The 21,576-nt window shown below is 33.6% G+C and overlaps 1 protein-coding gene across 2 annotated transcripts in view; it reads left to right on the top strand.

Annotated features, from left to right (window-relative positions):
• LOC147072888 (furin-like) overlaps positions 1-21,576 on the top strand; it is a 580,379-nt gene that overhangs the window by 139,308 nt on the left and 419,495 nt on the right. The window contains exon 2 of one of the 2 annotated variants that reach the window (XM_085945758.1): positions 912-1,519. The exons of the other annotated variant lie outside the window; for it this stretch is intronic. Coding sequence (XP_085801884.1) covers positions 912-950 — 39 coding nt within the window. The 3' untranslated portion in view covers positions 951-1,519. Of the gene's footprint in view, positions 1-911; positions 1,520-21,576 lie in introns of those variants that run through there. 2 annotated transcript variants of the gene reach the window in all.

Below are 21,576 nucleotides of genomic sequence, written 5' to 3'. Positions count from 1 at the left end.
AAAAAGAACTTTTTATATACTCGTACCTACAACGTTTTAATTTTTTTTTGTTGAATCATATAAACTTGACTTGCTAGCTTAAACGATCAAAAAAAAATGTACTTGATAGAAATAATACTGAAATGTCATTTTGACATGTCATATTGATTGTCATAGTAACGCACGTATATATCAATAATTTAGTTGCTAGGACCATCCGCTTAGCAACCAATAATGGTGTCGAAATAACTTTTCATACAAAACAGAATTAACTGAAAATGAATTCAATTCTACTTAAAGATGGCTAAAAGTATTAAAAATGCATTGGCATCGTGTTCTGTTATATTCTAAAAGTTTCAAATGTCAAGCTTGTCGGGAAGTTAGTTAAATATCGATTGCAAGATTTTTACCGGGCAAAGAACCACCGGACAAATAAGAATACGACCTAAGAAAAACGTTGTAATAAAATACAGCGTAATATGAGTAAAAATAAAATTGAAAAGGTGGTTGGGTACGTTAAAAAACTGTTATTAATGTATGGATGTAAAAGCTTAGTATCTATAAACGATGTAAAAATATATTTTCTTAAATTAATAATATCAGTTTAATCGATTTTCAAGTGGATATACGTTAGCAGTAAAAATAGCCAATGGCTAGCTCCCACTCGAAATATGCAAACAACATTATTTCCATCTTGCTTAATAAGAAATCATCCAGGGAGTCTGGCATGTTAATTATATAATATTATTACACAATGCAAGGAAATAGAATCTTTCGAAAAGCTTATTTTTTTATTTTTAAAAAATGTAGCCCATCCCAATAATGATTCTAATACACTCACTTGCCTGTAAGAAATCTTTCATATCTGATCTGAGAATATATTTTGTTGGTAAATAAGAATTGTTTTTCAATATTTTTTTCTTTTGTTTCAGGTATGTTTCCCTTCTTTTCATCTATCTACCACACACTGATATGTGATACTTAGTAACGGCCTTGCAAAGGACTTCGTATTATATGATATTGTATTAAGGTAAGAAATTCCTAAGCTATGTCATTGAAATTAGGGATTGCAATACCGGTGTTTCAAAACCGGTATTCCAGTATTTATCAATACCGAAATACCGGTTTTAAAAATCCAAAATACCGGAATTTTCGGTATTAAGAAAGCACACTCGTTCACGTTTTTGAAAATGAGCTATAAGTTATGTCGGTACTGTTCGGTTAAAGCGGATACAGCGGAAAACGCATTTTGAAAATAGCCGATAAACTGGATTATTTGTTAGTTTGGGTTAGTTTAGGTTAGATAAGTTATGTGCTGCTAAAATGCAAATATATTGAGTGAATCCAACAGAGGTGAAAAAATAATAAAACAAATTTCATCAAATATAGTAACTATCGCGATGAATTATCATAATATTATTTCGAAATAGAAAACATCCGTGACAAAAATGTTCAATTATTCTATAATTATTGACGTCTGTACAAGCATTGAATTTAAGAAGCTTTTCCTGCAGCCAGACTTATTTGTACTTGATGGACTTTGATGGCTTTAGTTAAAATTATCAACATATTCAAATTATTTGTAAAAAATCACTAGTTCTACAATAATTATGATCAATACATATTTTTAAACGTCAACACAATAAATGTAGGTAGATATGTAGGTTTTTGCTATAAAATAATATTTTAAAAATATTTTCACCGCTATATTTATTGATAAGCACCTACTTCTGTTTTTTTATATTTAAGAAATACCGGTATTAATACTTGTATTCAATAAAAAATACCGAAAAACCGGTATTGACTTTTTCATTCGGTATTGCAATCCCTAATTGAAATGATATCAATGCAAAAATAATATTTGCAAATAGCACTGCCACCATTTTGCTATAACCCTTTCAATAAGAGGGTGCATTCAGTTGTTAGTTCTCCCAAGGTGCAGAAATAACCAGCCTATTTGGAGGGCAAAACCTTCAACCAAATTGCTTCGGATATCGATATAATGTGCCACTCGGGTGAACTTTTTTATAAATTATTTAGTTAGGTATACTCGGTGTACTTTTGAACAATAATTTTGTGTTACCTTTATCACACTTTTATGCATATATATATATATATATCATCATCAGCCGGGGTCAATCCACTGCTGGATGAAGGCCTCCCCAAGCTTTCTCCAACTCTCTCGGTCCTGTGTCGTTCGCTGCCACGTATTTCCGCCGAACTTTACCAGTTCATCAACCCAGCGGCTTTTAGGGCGACCCTGTGGCCGTTTCGTACCCCTTGGGTACCACTGGATGACGGCATTTGTCCAGCGGCCGTTCTTTCGGCGAGCAATGTGCCCCGCCCATCTCCATTTCAGCTGTTTGGCAACGTCTATTACATCGCGTACTCTTGTCTTATATATATATTATATTATACGTATCATGTTATTTTTTATATCGCTGAAATTATTTTTTGAATATTTTTTTACGAGGATCAATTATAAACAGTGTCTTCGGTTATTGTCAATATCTGTTTCCTGGGTTTAAATAGGCACACTTATTGCTTCAAAAATCAACCCCTATATTTTACACAGGGAAAGAAATTCGAACACTCGACCCCCGAATCACTATTAAGGTACATAATGTGTATCTATGTATGTGTCATGGCGGCGACTATATTACTAATCGAAGAAGTTAATATATACTGAAAATTATAATTTCTAAATGAAAGCACGCAATTTAAAAAAAAAAAACTTTTATTCAAAACAATAATTTTAAGGCTATACCTCAGTTGAGGCATGGTCTAAAAAGATCGTGGCTAGGCGATGCACGGATTGTGCAAATGACGCGTGCCGAATGAAATATAATTTGTCATATTAATCCAACAAGCGTCCATTAATGTTCTTTTTATTGTTCTATTAGTAACAATAATAATATATTCATTGACATGTTTTCTTTTTCAAGTAAATGGGTAACGTTTTTTAGTCATCTTTACACGGTTTAAGAATAAATACCCCCGTCGCCGTCACGAAACAAATTGACGTGTACACAGGTCGACTTTCGCTCTCCGATTGCCAGCGAGTCCAAAATTTCGTCGCACCTATAGTTTAAAATTATTTTCCGTTTCACTGAAGTATGCTCTTAAAGGATTTAGGTTTTGTACTTTTCCATTTGAGTAGTTTTTTGCAATCCGGGTTTCGCCTTTCGGCATCTTCAGGCACTATGCGCACTCGCCAATGATAAAATGTATACTGATGAATACAGTTATTTCTCGCTGCGTTTCCACATACCTATTTCCATTAGGTACCTACTTTCCTTGATTCGGCGGCCTGGCCTTTAGGTGTTCATTTTGGACGTTTTCTGCATATGGGTACCTCTGGATGACTAGATTTGAGAATCGATTGTCTCTTCTTTGAGACATTTGTCCTGATTATTACTGTTGTAGCGACCTACGAGGGTGGGTCAATAAGTCCTTAGAAAAGCCGACAAGTGGCGCGACTAGTACTGTAAGCGGTTTGTTTTCATGCAGCGGCACTACCGATTCAGTATGCTGCGAAGTTTCAATCAGATTGGTTGGGTTGTTGTGTGTTTCTCGTACATTTAAAAAAAAAATTGCTTGTGGAAAATGGAAAATGGAGAAAATTGAGTTTAGAGCTGTTATTAAACATTTTAATATAAAAGGGTTAACAGCAAAGGAAATAAAAAATGAGTTGGATTTAGTTCACGGCATATCTGCTCCTTCACTTGCAACTATTTATAACTGGTTAAATGAATTTAAACGTGGTCGTACATCAACAAAGGATGAACCACGCTCAGGACGTCCTGTAGAGGTGACTACACCAGAAATGATCAATAAAATCCACGATATGGTATTAAGTGACCGAAGATTAAAGTTGAGTGAGATAATTGAGGTTACAGGAATCTCAAAAGGTAGCGTCATTTCTATTTTACATGACAAATTGGACATGAAAAATATTTCTGCAAGATGGGTGCCGCGTTTGCTCACAGTCGACAATAAACGCAATAGGGTGGTGGCCTCTAAAGCCCTGTTGTCGCTCATGCAACGCAATCCGGATGAATTTTTTCGTCGCTTTGTGACTGTAGATGAAACATGGATACACCACTATACTCCCGAGATGAAAGAACAGTCAAAGCAGTGGATTGCGAAGACAAACCATGTCCAAAGAAGGCGAAAACCGTAAAATCAGCTGGTAAGGTTATGGCTACTGTATTTTGGAATGCACGTGGAATTATTTTCGTTGACTATTTGGAAAAAGGAAAAACAATAACAGGGGATTATTATGCATCTTTATTGAACCAGCTAAAAAACGAAATTGAAGAAAAACGGCCTCATTTAAACAGGAAAAAAATCCTCTTTCATCAGGACAATGCCCGTGTTCACACATGTTTACGATCAATGGCTAAAATTGAAGAATTGAAGTTTGAATTGGTCGACCACCCACCGTATTCGCCAGATTTAGCCCCCAGTGACTTTTTCCTTTTCCCAAACTTAAAAAAATGGCTAAGTGGACAACGTTTTTTTTCAAATGAAGAAGTCATCGATCGGACAAATGCTTATTTTGAGGACCTTCCGAAAACTTATTTTTCTGACGGTTTAAAAAAAATTGAGAAACGTCTAACCAAGTGTATTGAGCTCCAAGGAGATTATGTTGAGAAATAAAAAAAAAATACAAAAATAAAAACTGTTTTAATGCTTTTTTCTAAGGAATTATTGACCCACCCTCGTATTACAATATTATATAGCCTTGATTGTTTTTATTGAAATATTATATATCGTTATCCTTACGTGTTATACACCCAAGTTGCACCTCCAATACCACGCTGCGCTACTCTCTGGGTTTGTTGGGGGTCAATATTTTGCACGCATATATGGGTTACAGGACGTACACATAGGTTGAAGATTGTGTTTTATACATAATGAAGATCACTTTTGAATGCATCATTCCAGAGGTCAAAATATAGGTAGTACATTCACCATTTGACTAAATAAATGCCAATTTATACAATGATATCGTGTTTGACAACTTTTTAAACACACATACTCACGGCGTAATATATTTGAAAAAAAGTCATCTTGGTTGTGTGGAGAGATTTTTTCACTTATCTCTTTTTTGTAATACTTTTATAAACCCATTCTAGAAATTCCCAAAAAAAAAAACTCCCCTAAAAGCCTTTTTAGAATGCGATTATCGCCGCGGCGATGCGATTATATGACGTCATCGCCGGTAATGTTTCGACTCAGTTTCACAAAGAAAGCTCCCGCGAAGCTTTCGGGAGGCTTTTGTCTAGCGTAGTAATCGAGTATTGCCCTGCAACAATGGCCCTCGACAATGGGTCATTTCCGCCCTCCATATCCGGTGGTCCATGGCAATCTTTTATTTCCCGCTGTAGCAAGAGCTGTTAGAATTCTCGTTTTTTAAAGGTTCAGTTCTGGGTTTCGGTTTCATCAAAAATCGTAACTATTTTCCCAGAGCTTGGTCCCTGTTCGTTAAGGTGATTCATCAGTGAAACGGCAAATAATTTTCAACTATAGGCGCGACGAAATTTTGCACTCGCTCCCATTCGGAGAGAGAATGTAGAGCTGGAAACACGTCATTTTGCTTCGTGATGGCGACGGCCGTAATAATTCTTAAATCGTGTAAAGATGACTTTAAACGTTACCCATTTACTTTTAAAAGAAAACATGGACATGGATTAAATGGACACATGTTGGATTTATAAGACAAATTATATTTGGTTTGACATGCCTCATTTGGACCCGCGACCCGCAGTCCGCGCATCGCCTAGCGACGATCTTTTTAGACTGTGTCTCAACTGAGGTATAGCCTTAAACAACCAATGTACTTTCCTACACATTCCCACTTGTATTGGTATATTATTATGAATACTTTATTATAATTTTAAAATCCAAAAAATTCGCTGTGTGTATTATTTTTCCAAGATACTATTAGTAGATTGAGCATGCGGATACCACAGTGTATGTATGTATTGATAGATATTCGACCATATTACTAACAGTGCATTTGTAAAACATTACGCGAATTCTATTAATTATTTAATACCATGTTTTCGGACGTCTGAATAGTATCTTCAAGAGTGACCTACCATTATGTCTTAAGCGTAGGGTGTTCAACCAATGTGTGCTACCCGTGCTTACGTATGGCTGCGAGACGTGGACCCTCAACACGAGAGATGTCCAAAGGCTAAGAGTCGCATAGAAAGGTGCATGTTGGGCATCACGCGAAAGGACCGTAAGAGAAACGAATGGGTTAGGAAGCAGACAAGAGTACGCGATGTAATAGACGTTGCCAAACAGCTGAAATGGAGATGGGCGGGGCACATTGCTCGCCGAAAGGACGGCCGCTGGACAAATGCCGTCATCCAATGGTACCCAAGGGGTACGAAACGGCCACAGGGTCGCCCTAAAAGCCGCTGGATTGACGAACTGGTAAAGTTCGGCGGAAATACGTGGCAGCGAACGACACAGGACCGAGAGAGTTGGAGAAAGCTTGGGGAGGCCTTCATCCAGCAGTGGATTGACCCCGGCTGATGATGATGATGATTTAATACCATGGATGCAATCTCTTTCGATCAGTTCTTCTATTGACATGTTCAATACCTCTGTTCAATTTGTTTTTCATGATATTGTATGTTGATTTGATTTTAATCTAGGTTTAATTTTTTAATGATAATTTGTATTTTGTTACAGTTTTAATATATTTTCCCTGTTTATAATATTATATTATTATTGTTATTTGTGCTTTGTTTTACTCTTTTATTTTATATAATTTCTTACTTAGGGTCATCCACTACACTCTAAGTAAGCTTAAGCACCGTTTATAAATAAATAAATATTTTACTACGCCCATAGAGAATAAAATTATACCTACGAGTACCTACCAATAAAAAATAAAACCTCGAACCAGTCGAACCTAACCTATTCTAACTCCGTCATTTTAAGGGATTCCGGTTCTGGTTCGGGTTCATCAAGATTCGGAATCAAAGATTATGGTCCCGGTTTCGGTTCCAAAATAATTAAGGGGAACTCTTGGTTTGAACCCTTTTGGGTTTATTTCCGGTTCAATTTCCAGCTCTGGTTGTAACTAGACTGTGCGAGTGTGCGACCATCCAACGAACTAAGCGAACGACTTGTATGCTGTCTCATGCTTATTATTTATTTGTTTTGCAGTACGTAATTTTGTCTTATTGTGTCCTTTTTATAATCTCGGATGAAGACAAAATATATGTTTTATTATTGCGACTAGGAATTGTTAATGTTGAGTCTGTACTCATAAGCTATCTGCAGATTCATTACAATGTTATAGCCATCCGAAACAACAAAGCACGGATGTTATTTTAATAAAGTAAATCAATATTAACGGAGTATAGATATTATTACTTATTAATTTTACACAGTTTCTGATAATATTCTGTTTATTTTCCTTTTTGTCATTTTCCCCATTTTCACTTCCCAGAGTTAGTTCTAGTAAGCAATATAAAATATTATGGTGTCGTAAACATTGATCCGTAATACCAACTACTCCTTTCATGTTTATGCTGTGAGCATAAATTTACTAGTATATAGGAAAATGATATAAATCTTTTGAATTGCGTATGACATATTTATATTATTTATATTGGGATGTGCTTTCATTCCATGTCCGGACGCATTTTATTATCAGAATCAGAAACCGTGCTTCATATAAAAGAGCATGAAAATAAGACATACCCATCTCGAAACAACACTAATAATAATATTGTACATACAATTTAAATATAATTACAATATGCTCAAACTTGTACTTGATATGAAGTAAATAAAAAAACAAACAAACAAATATAGAATACTGAAATATTTTGATTTCCATAGTAACGCACGTATATATTAATAATTTAGTTGCTAGGACCACCCACTTAGCAACCAATAATAGTGGATTGGATTACGGATTTATTCCGAAATAACTTTTCATACAAAACAAAATTCTTAACTGAAAATGAATTCAATTCTAGTTAATGATGGATAAAAGTATTAAAAGAATGCATTGGCATCGTGTTCCGATATATTCTAAAAGTTTCAAATATCTAGCTGGTCGGGAAGTTAGTTAAAAATTGATTGCAAGATTTGTACTGGATAAACAACCACCGGACAAATAAGAAAACGATTTAATAAAAACGTTGTAAGAATTATCATGTTAGATCCTAAGTGGATGACATGACCCGGCTCACGGCTAGCTCAATAATGCTACCGGGCCGTCACTGAGGAGACTAGTGATGAACTAGGAGGGGTGGATCTCCTTTGTAGTATCACAACTTTTGAATTCCCAAATAAAACTCTCAGCTGGTGTGGTGCCGAATTTATTCAGGTTCTAGAGTTCACGGTTTCACAATAAAGTTAACTGTCATTGTTCCCGTAATTAAATCTCATTAAGGTATCAGTAAACTATTTATTTGTTCACTATAGGATCTCTGTGAAATCTTTCACAAGTTTCCAAAAAGTCACACCTAACTCGGAGAATGTATACGCAAATATTCTTTGAATATTTTTATTTCATGAAATATTTTCCCGTAAGAAAATATAAATTATTCTTTAGTTACATAGTATTGGGTTTATAAAAAGAATAGAATTTATTTTATTGTTGTTTATAAAGTTTATTTATGTTCACAGTATGTTTACAAATATTTATTTGTGTTTACAGCTTGTTTACAAAAAGGTTTGCTTAATGTTTACAAATTTATTTACTAAAATTTGTTTTTATGTTTACAAATTTATTTACTAAAATTTGTTTTTATAATTATGTTTACTTAATAAAGTTTCAAAATTTATTTTATAATTCCGAAAAGGTTTGTAAAATTTATTATTACGAACTGAGTTTATTAATTTGTTTTTATAAAACAAATCCGATCGCGTAATTTATCCCGATTACGTCACCTCGTATGATGAGTAATGAAAAATAAAATTACTCCGCGTCGTGCGTCACTACCGGCAGATACGTGTTATTCGCGCTACGTTTTAGCGGCATACGTCACTACCGACAGATACGTGGTATTCGCGCTACGTTTTGCCCGCCGAAGGGGACTTACTGGTACGTATGAATCGCGAATGTACTGAGAACCATGTCTCGCAACTTTGCAGTGAGGACTGCTGCTTGCTGAAGATCGCTGGTGAAGAGTGTAGAAACTAATGATTTTACGGGAAAAGTGGTCGCCTTTTATACCCTTCGGATAGAGGTTTAACAGTAAACAGTCCGTAAGGGATATCAGATGTATATCTTTCTCTCACGGGATAAATTTACGTATATCTCCCGTTCCTGACAATTTTCTAATAGAGATATCTTCTACTTTAGTCGGGTTAAATTTACTCTACTTTATTTCCGCAAAATTAAGACTTAATAGGGGTGTTTTAAGCACCCTCTAGAACATGTCCCTTAAATACGCAGTTACGATGACGTAAGCAAAATAGTTGATTTTATATGATTTTTCGTGTTCAAACGAAGGGGAAAGTTTCTAGCTTTCCAACGAGGTATCGGAATAGGCATTCGTGTACTAGATAATGGGATGGCAGTCTTTAAATTTAAAACGTCAAAACGAAAGGTTGACACCCACGTACTAGTCCTTTCCACCACTCTTGGCCTTTTTAGGCCAATAGAATTTTACTAAGTTTTAATAAAACTGTTTGGTGCCGCAGAAACTTTCTCATTCGATATTTACCTTTCGGACGAACATTATTACGTGAAAATACTATAATATTATACTTAACATTTCCACTTAAGTATATAAATGCTTAATTCTAACAAGATGTTATACATGAGCAGTTACTAACTTATTTAATCTTGCATGGTAGCTTTTATGTAGTAATTTGAATGCAACCTTGAATCTATTTTTGTCTCGCGACGTGAACCAGCTGGTCGGTACTTTTGACCGAAATAGATTTTCTTTAAAGTTCAAGGTTGAGCGATAATTCGTATTTTTAGTTGTGATTTTTGATTCTTTTATTACTTAGGATGCGATTAAGATTTATTATTGTTTATGGGTAGAAACCCATCTATACCAGAATCTTAAGCTTTTCCAATTGTTACTTTTACAATATTCATTATAGTCAGTGAGTTATAGCATTAATAAAATCTATAATTATAATTACGCGCCTATAGATATAGGTACGCGTTTACAGTATTTTTATAACGGTAGTTAGCTTCTATCTCGTATCGATAAAATTAGTATTAAAATTCTTTATTCATAATTATACAGTATATAAATTTATAAATATTCAATTTTCTTTTCCAATTTTCATACACTTCCATTATTGCTATAAAAGTTATTAAAGCATGTACTTGCTACATTTTACGTAAACAATCTCTCCCATAACTTATTTACTAAGTTTAATGGAGATTTCCCGGAAATTATTTCCAAAATACATCGCGCTGAATCTACGCGATGTGACATTTCGAGGCCTGTGGTCACAGCGTTCCAATTACACTTTAGCAGTCTCGATTTTCGGAGGCGAAATTTTTTTACGTAAAATTTTATTACATTTACAAAGAAAAGGTTAACAACATACATTTTACTTCCTATTACTAAACGATTACGCTACTGGTTACCTGTTCATGGTCTCTTTTGACCATTTCTTCCCTGCTTCTTCCATAGTTTAGAACCATGGGACTTATATATCCTGTCTGAACCGTGTCGTGAGGTTGTCGCAAGGCTATTGAGAAGTAGAATTGACTACAAGGCTAGATTTGTATAGTTATGTCGTTAAACCATACTCTGCCACAAACACTAACTGAAGGTCGGCGTTTCTGCTCGTGTCATGGACCTAATGGCCCTCTCCATAGAGTCAAAGTTTTTTTTACTAGGAATAGTTAGCCAGTTTCCCAACCCATTTGATACGTACACTGTATCAAACACACTTTGAAATACATTTTTTGTCCACCTGTACTAATTCGCGCATACGTACAAAAAATATATGCAACTATCTCAATACCTCTCAAACAATAAAACCTGATATATTATGTATGCCGAGGTAGGAATATGATAATTACTTTTGTCTAATATTCTTCAATGACGCACGGTAATTATCACAAATTAGCATTGACGTGTTTGATGTTTTTCGATGACTGATGCAACACGTTAACAATGTTTTATTATTATTGAAAAAAGAGTTTGTTGCGCTTAAATGAATTACCTAGATCAGTGATGGCGAACCTATGGCACGCGAGATGATTTTGTATGGCACGCGAATGTTTTATTATGAGAAAACAATGACCTACTCATAATAATTTAAAAAATATTTTTCAAATAAACACCTAAGTATATTAAAAAGAAGCAACTAATACTTTCAAAATTGGTGGACTGAAAAGTATGGCATGATTAACGAAGGCAATAAAGCAGTATATATTATATTTTGTATTCTGGGACAATTGTATGCAGAACCTTGTCAGTAAAACAGTATTATTAGACAAACCACTCATTGAGAAAAGCAAGGATGAACAATATCGATCGGCCAATTTAAAATAAAAATATTCAATGAACAAATCTAAGAAAATATATCGGGGGTCATTCAAATATTACAACAGCTGCTTGTTATTTTGCCTCAAATATGATCACTAAAAATGGAAAATCGTATATATGAAAGAAGCGTGGTTAAATGGTTCCACGATCTCTTTGAAAATTTTAAAAATAAAGAAACAATTATTCAAAGAATAAAAGTTATGCCTTCGGCTAGAAACTCAGCGAAAGTCAGAATCTAAAAAACTAATTTTTCATTTTTTCTTCATGAAAAACTGCCCGGCATTACGTATATGTATAAAGGTTCGCCATCGCTGACCTAGGTATTTTATTGTTTGTATGCCTCTCCTTGCATTGACTCTCAGGCGTCATTTCTTGTAGCATATTTTTTTACGTACTTGTATGTCCTATTGTTGCTTTCGGTAATGTTAAGGGTTCGGTCCGGACCCCCCCCCAAAACGGAAAAAATACAGCAAAAATTTAAGCAAATGAAATATTACTTATTCTTCGTCACTATCTCATTTGGCTTTTGAACACACTTCTCAAGGGTTGGCCCCACTCCCTCGGCATTATACGACACGCTTGTTCTGTGGTCACTGAAAGATCCGTGGCATTCATAAATTCCCAACTATTCGGGACAAGGCAAGACAGCACGGACGACACTCCGGGATACCAACGATCCTAATAATTATGACAGTTAGGCCACACGCATTCGATAACCACTAGTGGCTGCGCTAGTTGTTTTTATGCTAAATTCAAAGGCAGAGAGTCAGGGTATGGGGAAATGCGTTATTTAATGGTACCTGTTAGATTTTTAACCCCGCCCACTCACTTGAACACGCACTTAAAAATAAAATTATTCATTATGTGTATTTTTTTCAAAATAGACCCCCCAAACCATTTTTCTGGGTGTGCGCCTGAGCTGGTATATATATATATATATAAAACGAATTAAGGTTTGTTATGTCCACAATGTTTTGTATTCTTAAATAAATAAATAAAAAATAGTGGATCAAAATTAGACTTAAATTTATAAAAGTTTCTACAATAAATGTACACAATAGAATTTGCTATAAGTAAAAGCTCTCATCTCATAAAAAGGCATTGGAGGAGGGGTTATTCTTATCTCGCGTAAGAAATTAGTCCGCATGAAACCTTTCTTCAATATTCTTTGTGTTGTTTTTTTTTTTGTCTTTGTTTCTCTTCATTTTTGCATAATGTAAACTCGTGAAGATAATATATGCAATTCAGTCACTTCCAACAGTGATAAATTTAATGGTCTGTACTCTGTACACTTCAATTTTAGTAGGTATTGTATTTTCTTGTGAATTAGCTAAGAAGACATAAGGAGTTAAAACAAAGACATCATTTATTATTATTGTTATGTTTGTTAAATTATTCTAGTAAACCCCTTCCACATCTCTCCTCGTATGTTATTTTTTTATTTAAACTGGGCACAAAATAGGCACGTTTGGGCTGCATGCGGCCCGTGGGTCGCCGGTTGCCAACCCCTGGTCTAATCTATGGGTAACGTAGCTAAATATAAGCATAGAGTAGTAATATTTTTTAATACGTATATCTGTTTATCAACTGCCATCAGTCAATAGTATTAATAGAAACAACCATTCTTATTTAATTATATTGAGGTTTTATGTGCTTAGAATATCATCTTCGACGTTCTAAAAGTACTCCAGCACGAGTAAATGTTCAAATACATTATGATGCACGTCGCGTACTGTCATGTCGTCACGGCGACATATTTTGTTTACGGTTTCGTCATTCTGCAGAATATTTTGAACGATCGCTATCTCTATAAATTCAATGATGGAAAGTGCCTAATCTAAGGTATTAGTATTTTGAATTATTATTCATTATTCATGCTAATTACAATTAATTTTAACAGTTTCTACGTGTGCGTACGTTAAAATTACATGCGATATTGCATCCATAATAAATATTTTGAACAGAACCTAACCTGCAGATCATAGATAATACACAACATGCATATAGAAAATACATAGTGCCAACCGCTAAAAACAAAAACACGTGATTTTGACATGAGTCGAACATATTGTGTAGGCATGGTAGAAAATGATTAAAAAAATCAGATGCAGTGCGGTACGCCTCAGGTGACCTCATTGTTGTTCTTGTGATTTCGGCAGATTTTGCTGACTGACAATGTTCGTTTAAAGGTTCAAAATGTGCTACGGGATGGGAGCATCAATCTGAATATCAAGAAAAACGACATTACACATAGCTGCAGCTTACTGCGACATCATATTATGACAGTATGCGACGTGCATCATAATGTAATCACAGCATTATTCCGTGATGAGGCTACATTTAAAAAAAAAATAGTTATTGACAAATATACGTTTTAAATTGCTATTTTGTAGTGTTGTAGAATCGATACGTACGTCTTATTGGCTTAGCAATCTCTATTATTATACATCATATTGCCTAAAGTTAGATTATGCTGTGCAATTACAATATGGTAATAACAGTGTTTTTTTGTCAGTTTATGTTAGCTTTAACATACTTATAAAGGTATTTGAAAAAAAGCTATCACGTTGGGAAGGGGAAATGTTTGATGGAATATCTAAAAAAGCTCTTACGCTCTACCATGTATTTTTGCTCTTTGAACCTTAATGAAACGAAGGTTTTGGGGTGTTGTGAATGCGAACCCAAACTAAACCCTTAAATAAGTTCGACTCGCTGCTTTGAAGTGGCCACTGAACCAAATACCTACCCGAAATTATGACATATTTTCAAGTACATATATTTATAAAACTATCCATACTATAATAATAGTTTATTCTAGGTACCTAATTATATCCGTATTGAACACCTTCGAAATTTTTTGCATATATGTAGGTATATACCGGTAGTCCCAGAAGTACCCGACCTGACGTATAGATAGCAGTTGTTGTTTGAAAATAGTGACCATGATAGAAAGTGCCAACCTTATAAAGCCTAAGTTTGAAGTTTGACGACGCTACGTTGTTCAGTAATTATTTGTCAGCCATCAACAGTGAACGCTCACAGTGAATTTGTAAACATGGAAAAAATTGATCAAATTTATGTGATACAATACTTTCATTTGAAAGGCTTCAGTCCAACCAATATCAAAGCGGCGCTAGATTCTTCTCTGGCGGTGTCTGCTCCTTTGTTTACAACAGTAACATATTGGGTGGGTGAGTTTGAACGAGGCTGTATGAGCTGCCAAGACGAACATCGCAGTGGTCGACTAAATGAGGTGACCATGCCAGAAATGGTGACGAAAATCCACAAAATGGTATCGGATGAACGTCGACTTAAATTGCGCGAGCTAGTAGACATGGTAGGCATTTCAAAAAGTGCTGTACATCACATATTGACTGAAAATTTGGACATGAGAAAGCTGTGCGCAAGGTGTGTGCCGCGATTACTCACAATGGAACAAAAACAGCATCGTGAGGATGTTTCAATCGAGTGTTTGGCGAAGTTTCACAGCAATAAAGCAGAGTTTTTGCGTCTATTCATAACCATGGATGAAACATGAGGAGAATCGGCTCCAAAGAAGGCGAAGACAGTTCCATCTGCAGGCAAGGTCATGGCGTCAGTTTTTTGGGATGCGCGTGTGGTAATATTCATTGATTACCTTCAGGAAGGAAATTCAATCAACGGCGTGTATTATGCGTATCAAGCGTTTGAGTGACGAAATAAAGAAAAAACAGCCGCATTTGGCGAAAAAGAAAGTTTCGTTTCATCAGGACAATTCATCAGTTCACACATCCGTTATCGCGATGGCCAAAATCAATGAGTTAACGTTCGAATTGCTTCCTCACGCACCCTATTCGCCAGATTTAACCCCCTTGGATTATTTTCAGTTTCCAAACTTGAACAAATGGCTCGGTGGTAAAAGAATTGCCAACAATGAAGAGGTGGAGTCGGTGGTTGAGGAGCTCGACGATTCTCACTATAAACAGGGTATCAAAGCTATTGAACATCGCTGGAAAGTATATCGACCTAAAAGAAGACTACGTAGAGAAATAGAAAAAAAAATTCCCAAATTTTTTGTGTTTTCTTTGTTAGGTCGGGTACTTCTGGGACCACCCTCGTAATATTAATATTTATAATAATATGTATGTTAATTTATAAATGGGTTGCAGCATAATAAAAATCTCTTCTAACATTTAAACAATAGTGTGTATTATGTAAGCTTTTATATAGAAATTCAGTCAGATACAGTCGCGGATAGTGGTTATCACGCATACTGCTTCAAAATAAAGACATCTTAGAAATTTCATTTGAATTCTCTCCACCATAAGGCTGTATTATACAGGAGACAATCGACTCATTTTAGAGCTTAGAAGTATATAATAACGCGGTGAATAAATATGATTTTTAAAATTCAAAATTCATAATAAATACATCAGATTTATTGAGCTTTCTCTAGACACCAGTGGCGAAGGGTGACTTTTGGGAAGAGGTAAGCTGTAGAGATCAGAGAAAAATAGCACACTTGTAAGGTATACTTACAGGAAATAAGAAGATAATACTTACGATATTAGTACTGATGAATAATAATATGTGCACACTAATGACAACGCCACACTGAATCGTTGAAATTTCAATAGCTCACCGACGGTATAAAATTGAGCGATGAGTTTAAATTATGTATTTTCATAAACATTCATACACGTAACATACGCCCAAAAATATATCATTGGTGGCTTTGAAAAAAGCCGTTGTTGTCATTTTGCCATTCAAAACACTTCAAGATATTTCAGTAGGTAATTAATATAAAGGCTTACTATATGATCATTTGTACTCTAAGTCAATTCGTCTGTTTTTCTGCAGAAATTTTTTTAAAACATCATCATAAAATGTTTGCCCACGTTTTAATTTAATTAATAATTCTTTTTCAATAGCTATAATTGAAAGATTCGATAATCTAGTTTGATTTTGAGTATTTCGACAATATGTGTGGACACGTTTTAGAGTAGAAAAACTCCTTTCTGCCGTCGCTGTCGTGGTCGGTAGCGTTAAAAATAATTTGACTAGTTTATAAGTCTGTGAGAAAGCTTCCACTAGACATTTTTTGTTTTTAAAATATTCGAACAACTCTCTTAAATTTGAATCTTGAAATTCTGGTAAAGAATAAATGACTTTAAGTTCGTTTTTCAATTGACTTGAATCAAAAATACCAGAATAACTGTTTTTCAGGGATTCAAATAGTTTATCTGGAAATTTTCGTTTAAACGATTTAAATAGCGTCGGTTCAAGTAATTCTAAAAAATTTAATTTTTCAAATGAAACAAATCTATCGTTCATTTGCATTAAAATGTTATCGCAAACCTCCTTAAAAATGATTTTAAAATATTGCTCATCATTTAATTCATTTCTGCGACGTTTTTTTGGTGGTTCACAGAGGTTTTTATATTTATTATATAAATTACTAAAATTATTTTGGAAGTCGGTCTCTAACCATTTTTTAAATTCGTTAATTTTTTTAATGGAATAAGAAATGTTTACAGTTCTACTTTGAATAATTTTAAATAAAATATCCGTTCGGGCATAGATTTCAGAGAATATTCCTAAGTAAAAGTTAAATTCAAATTCTTTAAATTTACTATCATAAGCATCTGCAAAGGTTAAAGAATCTTCATCCCATTTAGAAGAATTATTCTGTATTGTCTCGAATGTCGTTATGAAATCAGATCTATTGTCATGTATTACATTAAGTATACGAGAGTGGTAGTGCCACCTGGTCGATGCAACACTTGGAAGACGGCGATCCATTATTTCATTGAGCAATGCACTTCTCTTTGTAGATGTATTAAAAAAACTCACTAATTTATTAATGTGTCCAAAAAATTTTTTACATTCCGCAACATTTTCAACGGATCTAGATAAAACTAAATTTAAAATATGAGCATGGCACGGTACAAATATGGCCATAGAACATTTTTCTCGAACTTTTGATTGAACTCCGTTTAATTCTGAAGACATTACTGCAGCCCCATCATAACTTTGCGCTACCAATTTTTCACTACAATTAAACTTTTCTAATATGGAGAATACATGTGAACTCAAAACAATGGCAGTTCTCTCTGAACTTACGTCTACATAACCTAAAAATCGTTCTTCTACAGAATTATTTGAAACGTATCGCAAAATGGTTGTTAACTGTTCACGGCGACTAATATCTGGTGTTTCATCTATCATTATAGAAACAAAACTAGCTTCTGCAATTTCAGCCTTAATTTCTGAAATAATTACGGATGATATTGACGAAATTAAATCATTCTGAATCTCACCTGATAATCCAGAAAAGGCGCACGAAGATTTTAATGAATTAAAATGTCCTTCAATTACAGAATCGTAAGATGATAAAAATTGAAGAGATTCTATGAAATTTCCACGATTATTTGATGATTCACTTTCATCGTGTGCTCGAAAAGATAATTCTTGTTTACCCAAAAAAATTGTTGTATCTATCAATCTACGCATTATATTAAGATTTCTGTCGACTTTCTCATTGTGTACTCTAGCAATTGCCTTTTGTTGTTTATCAACGGCAAATTCGATTCTAGTTTTACCAAAAGATTCCAGATTTACGATTGAATGTAAATGTTTTTCTGTAGTCACATGTTTTACCACTGAATTTGTCAAATTATTTAAATCACTTATACCAGAATAATTCCACGCAGACTTATCTGTGGCAAATAGCATACATGGCCAACAATATAGTTTATTTAATTGACAACTGCCAGTCAAAAACGAATATTTGTCATATAAATTGTTGTGGAAATGTCTAACATAAGTTTTTTTTGCTGTATGCAAATTTAAATGAACGGTTGATCTTCCAGCTTTGATAATTTCTGATTTTTGGTTAAACGTCAAACTTGAAAATGATATTTTTAAAATTTGATCTGTACTACAGCAATGACCAATTTCAGTTGGAAAACTAGACATTTTTACAAATAATTTGTATTTGAAGCACTGACGAATGACTTAGGGTACAAAAAAAGATAATCTATCCACATTCAGAATACAATAAATCACAGAATTGTCTCACAAAATAAAACTATACCACCATGTTTTGAACAACAATCTGACTGAATTAAAACGATATAAATTATGTTTGTCTATGACTGAACTAATCTAAATAATTATCACGAGATACAATTATTTGTTATTTTTAAAATCAATTAATAATTATATCTGATTGAACCCAATAGACATTATTTTTTTAAATCATCTTATTTATTTATTATTATTTAAAGCGGCAGGCATAGACAATAAACTTTGCAAAAAGAGTTGGAAGGCGGTCACTCGAACGCTTCCAAGACGTGATAAAATTTGTAGACTTGCTCGAAGACATGAGTCATATAAGGTATAGAAAACCATTTTCGATTATGAAGTCAATAATCGACAATCGTCATTCAAAGAAAAACAACAGATGTCGTCACTCGCTTGTAATTTTTTGTTTGATTCTAAACTCGGCTAATTTACATAGTCTACATGCAAATTCACACAATAGATGACTCTTAATATTTTAAAATTTTCTATATATTTTTTTATTGCAATTTGAAATATATACTTGAAGATATAGTTTTCTTAGAAGGTAGGCTTTAAATAATCGCTTAGTATGGAGCCTTCGCCACTGCTAGACACATGCTTGATGTACCTACTATCAAAGTAATTAATAACGAAAGTTCCAAGGTAACATTTCAGATTTAACAGATAACTTTCATTTCAAATAATCAATCTAAAAGAATATTAATATTTTTTTAAATTAAGAAATAAACTTTGTTACAAATTAAAAAATAAATGCACAAAATGTGTATTTATTTGGAAAATCGATTTTTATTAGTTTCTACGCCGTATTTTATAAATAGTATTAATGTTAAGGGCGGACGTGCTTAGCGTGGGTCAAAATGGAGCTTTTATTCTATTTTCAAAGCATGATCCTGGACATTCCTTAAACGTTGTAGATAATCTATTTATATAATTTTGAAGCCTTATTATCCTTTATATTTATTTTAAACATTTGATGACTGCATAAAGTATTTTTATTACATAAAATAGTATTCTTTTAAACCTCTCGCTCTAATGTTTTAGAATATAGTCATATTTCAGTACATAAATGTGCAGTGGTGTTAAGATTTTTTACATTTATTAATTTTTAAACGCATTTATAAAACCATTAGTATAATTTATGTCGACATTATTATAGTGAAATATTTACGATAAAAAATTATATTGATAATCTCTGTGATCCCAAATTTGACAAGAATTAGGCATTTTATTATTCAAAAAATGGGCAAGATTAACACATTTGAAGATAATTTTAAAGATACTGTTACTAGCTATGTCTTTGACCATACAAGTGTGATCAACATCATACGAATAATGATTGCTTTATACTAATTATTGACCTAAGAATAAGGTAGTGTATTTTTTGAAATACGTCATTTCTTTTGGAATTCCCCAGTGGTTAAGCTACAACATACGGCCGTAGCCATAAATTGACAAACTAAAACTGAAGTAGGGAGTTAGATCATGATAACGCGCGTCTTTGAAAATATATTATAACCAATAGAAAAATCTTTTTGAAAGGAATCGAACCTGCATCTCTCGGGTATCGCGCCCACGCATAGTCCACTATAGTAAAGGAGTCTTGCTTAATTACGACAAATTTTAACTATTGGCTATTTAATACTCACTGAAGCGCTTTCCAAATTGAGCTACTATTTGCCGATCGGATTTTGTATTTTAAATCAAAGTAGGTATTACTTTAATTACTAACCGACGTCACGGATCACTCCAAGATTTTTGTGAACTCAAGTGATCCGTGATTCCGTGGTGTCTTACTTTTTCAAAAAGATTTTTTCTATTGATTATATTATAATATATATTATTTTCTCAGAAGTGTTTTCAATATTATATATATTGAATAATAATATGTTGAATATTAATATACAAGCGGAAAAAAAACTGGGAAATCCTTGATTGATGTCATAAATCTCTTTTATATTAAACGGAAACCTCAAATGTGTTCACATAAAAGCATGCGTCATAATAAATCCATGATCGATACAAATATGTCACAGGAAATGATAAGATTTAGCACATGTGCCAACCGAAGACAATGGGGCTTGATTTCAATGAATGATAAAAATGCCTGTGGGGCATAGCTCGACATATTATGACCAGTTTTTTTAGAAGGCAGGCACGCTTGATAAAAAATCCCTTTGATTTTCCACTGAAAATTCGTAACGTTGTTTCAAGTATTCTTTTCATTCATATTTTCATTTCATTCAAATACAAAAATATTTAAAGCTTGATTAAAATATAAATGGATATAAAACATACGTACTTTTATAATATTATAGTAGTACAAACATTATTATTTTATAATTAACTTAGCAGGAAAAGCTTGTTATCATTTAATACATGTACCTACCTACTTATAAACAATATTATAAAATAATACAAAACATAATATTTTCAGCATAAACGACCTGCGCATCTATTATATACACAATACTGCTATCGGCAGCTATCGAAGGTAGTTTTCCACATGACTGTATCGAAGTGTTATAATTGTTACAATAAGTTAGCCGTCTAAACCGCCAAAACTGTCTATATCGCTCTAAAATTTAGCACAGCCATGAGAGGTACTGTTTAAACATAGCACTATTTGTAATAATTACAATCGATTTATTGTAATTGTTGTTAACTACAATAAGTGTTAATACTTTGATACATAAATTTGAAAAACTACCCTCGATAGCAGTCGTGTGTATAGAATAGATACGCTGGTCTCGGTTTATTCCTTCAAAAACCAGGTATGAGCAACTCTCTTTATCTGTAGTGCAGAATTAATACCATGAAACTACCGTCGTCTAAAATGAGCTAAGTAACAAAGACAAAAGTAACAATATCAATTAAAAATATATATATATTTCGGTTATCTATCTACCTACTTATTAAATTCTTAGATTTATTATATTTTACCTGTTATCTATCTACCTACTTATTAAATTCTTAGATTTATTATATTATACCTGTCCACCGAGAAGAGTTCACATTTTTTTAATAT

The sequence above is a fragment of the Rhyacophila brunnea genome, unplaced genomic scaffold, assembly GCF_057557595.1.
Source record: "Rhyacophila brunnea isolate RB1 unplaced genomic scaffold, BYU_Rbru_1.0 scaffold_19, whole genome shotgun sequence".
In the NCBI taxonomy this organism is placed as follows: domain Eukaryota; kingdom Metazoa; phylum Arthropoda; class Insecta; order Trichoptera; family Rhyacophilidae; genus Rhyacophila; species Rhyacophila brunnea.
Note: the sequence above shows the minus strand (reverse complement) of the source record. Positions and strands in the feature narration are given on the sequence as shown.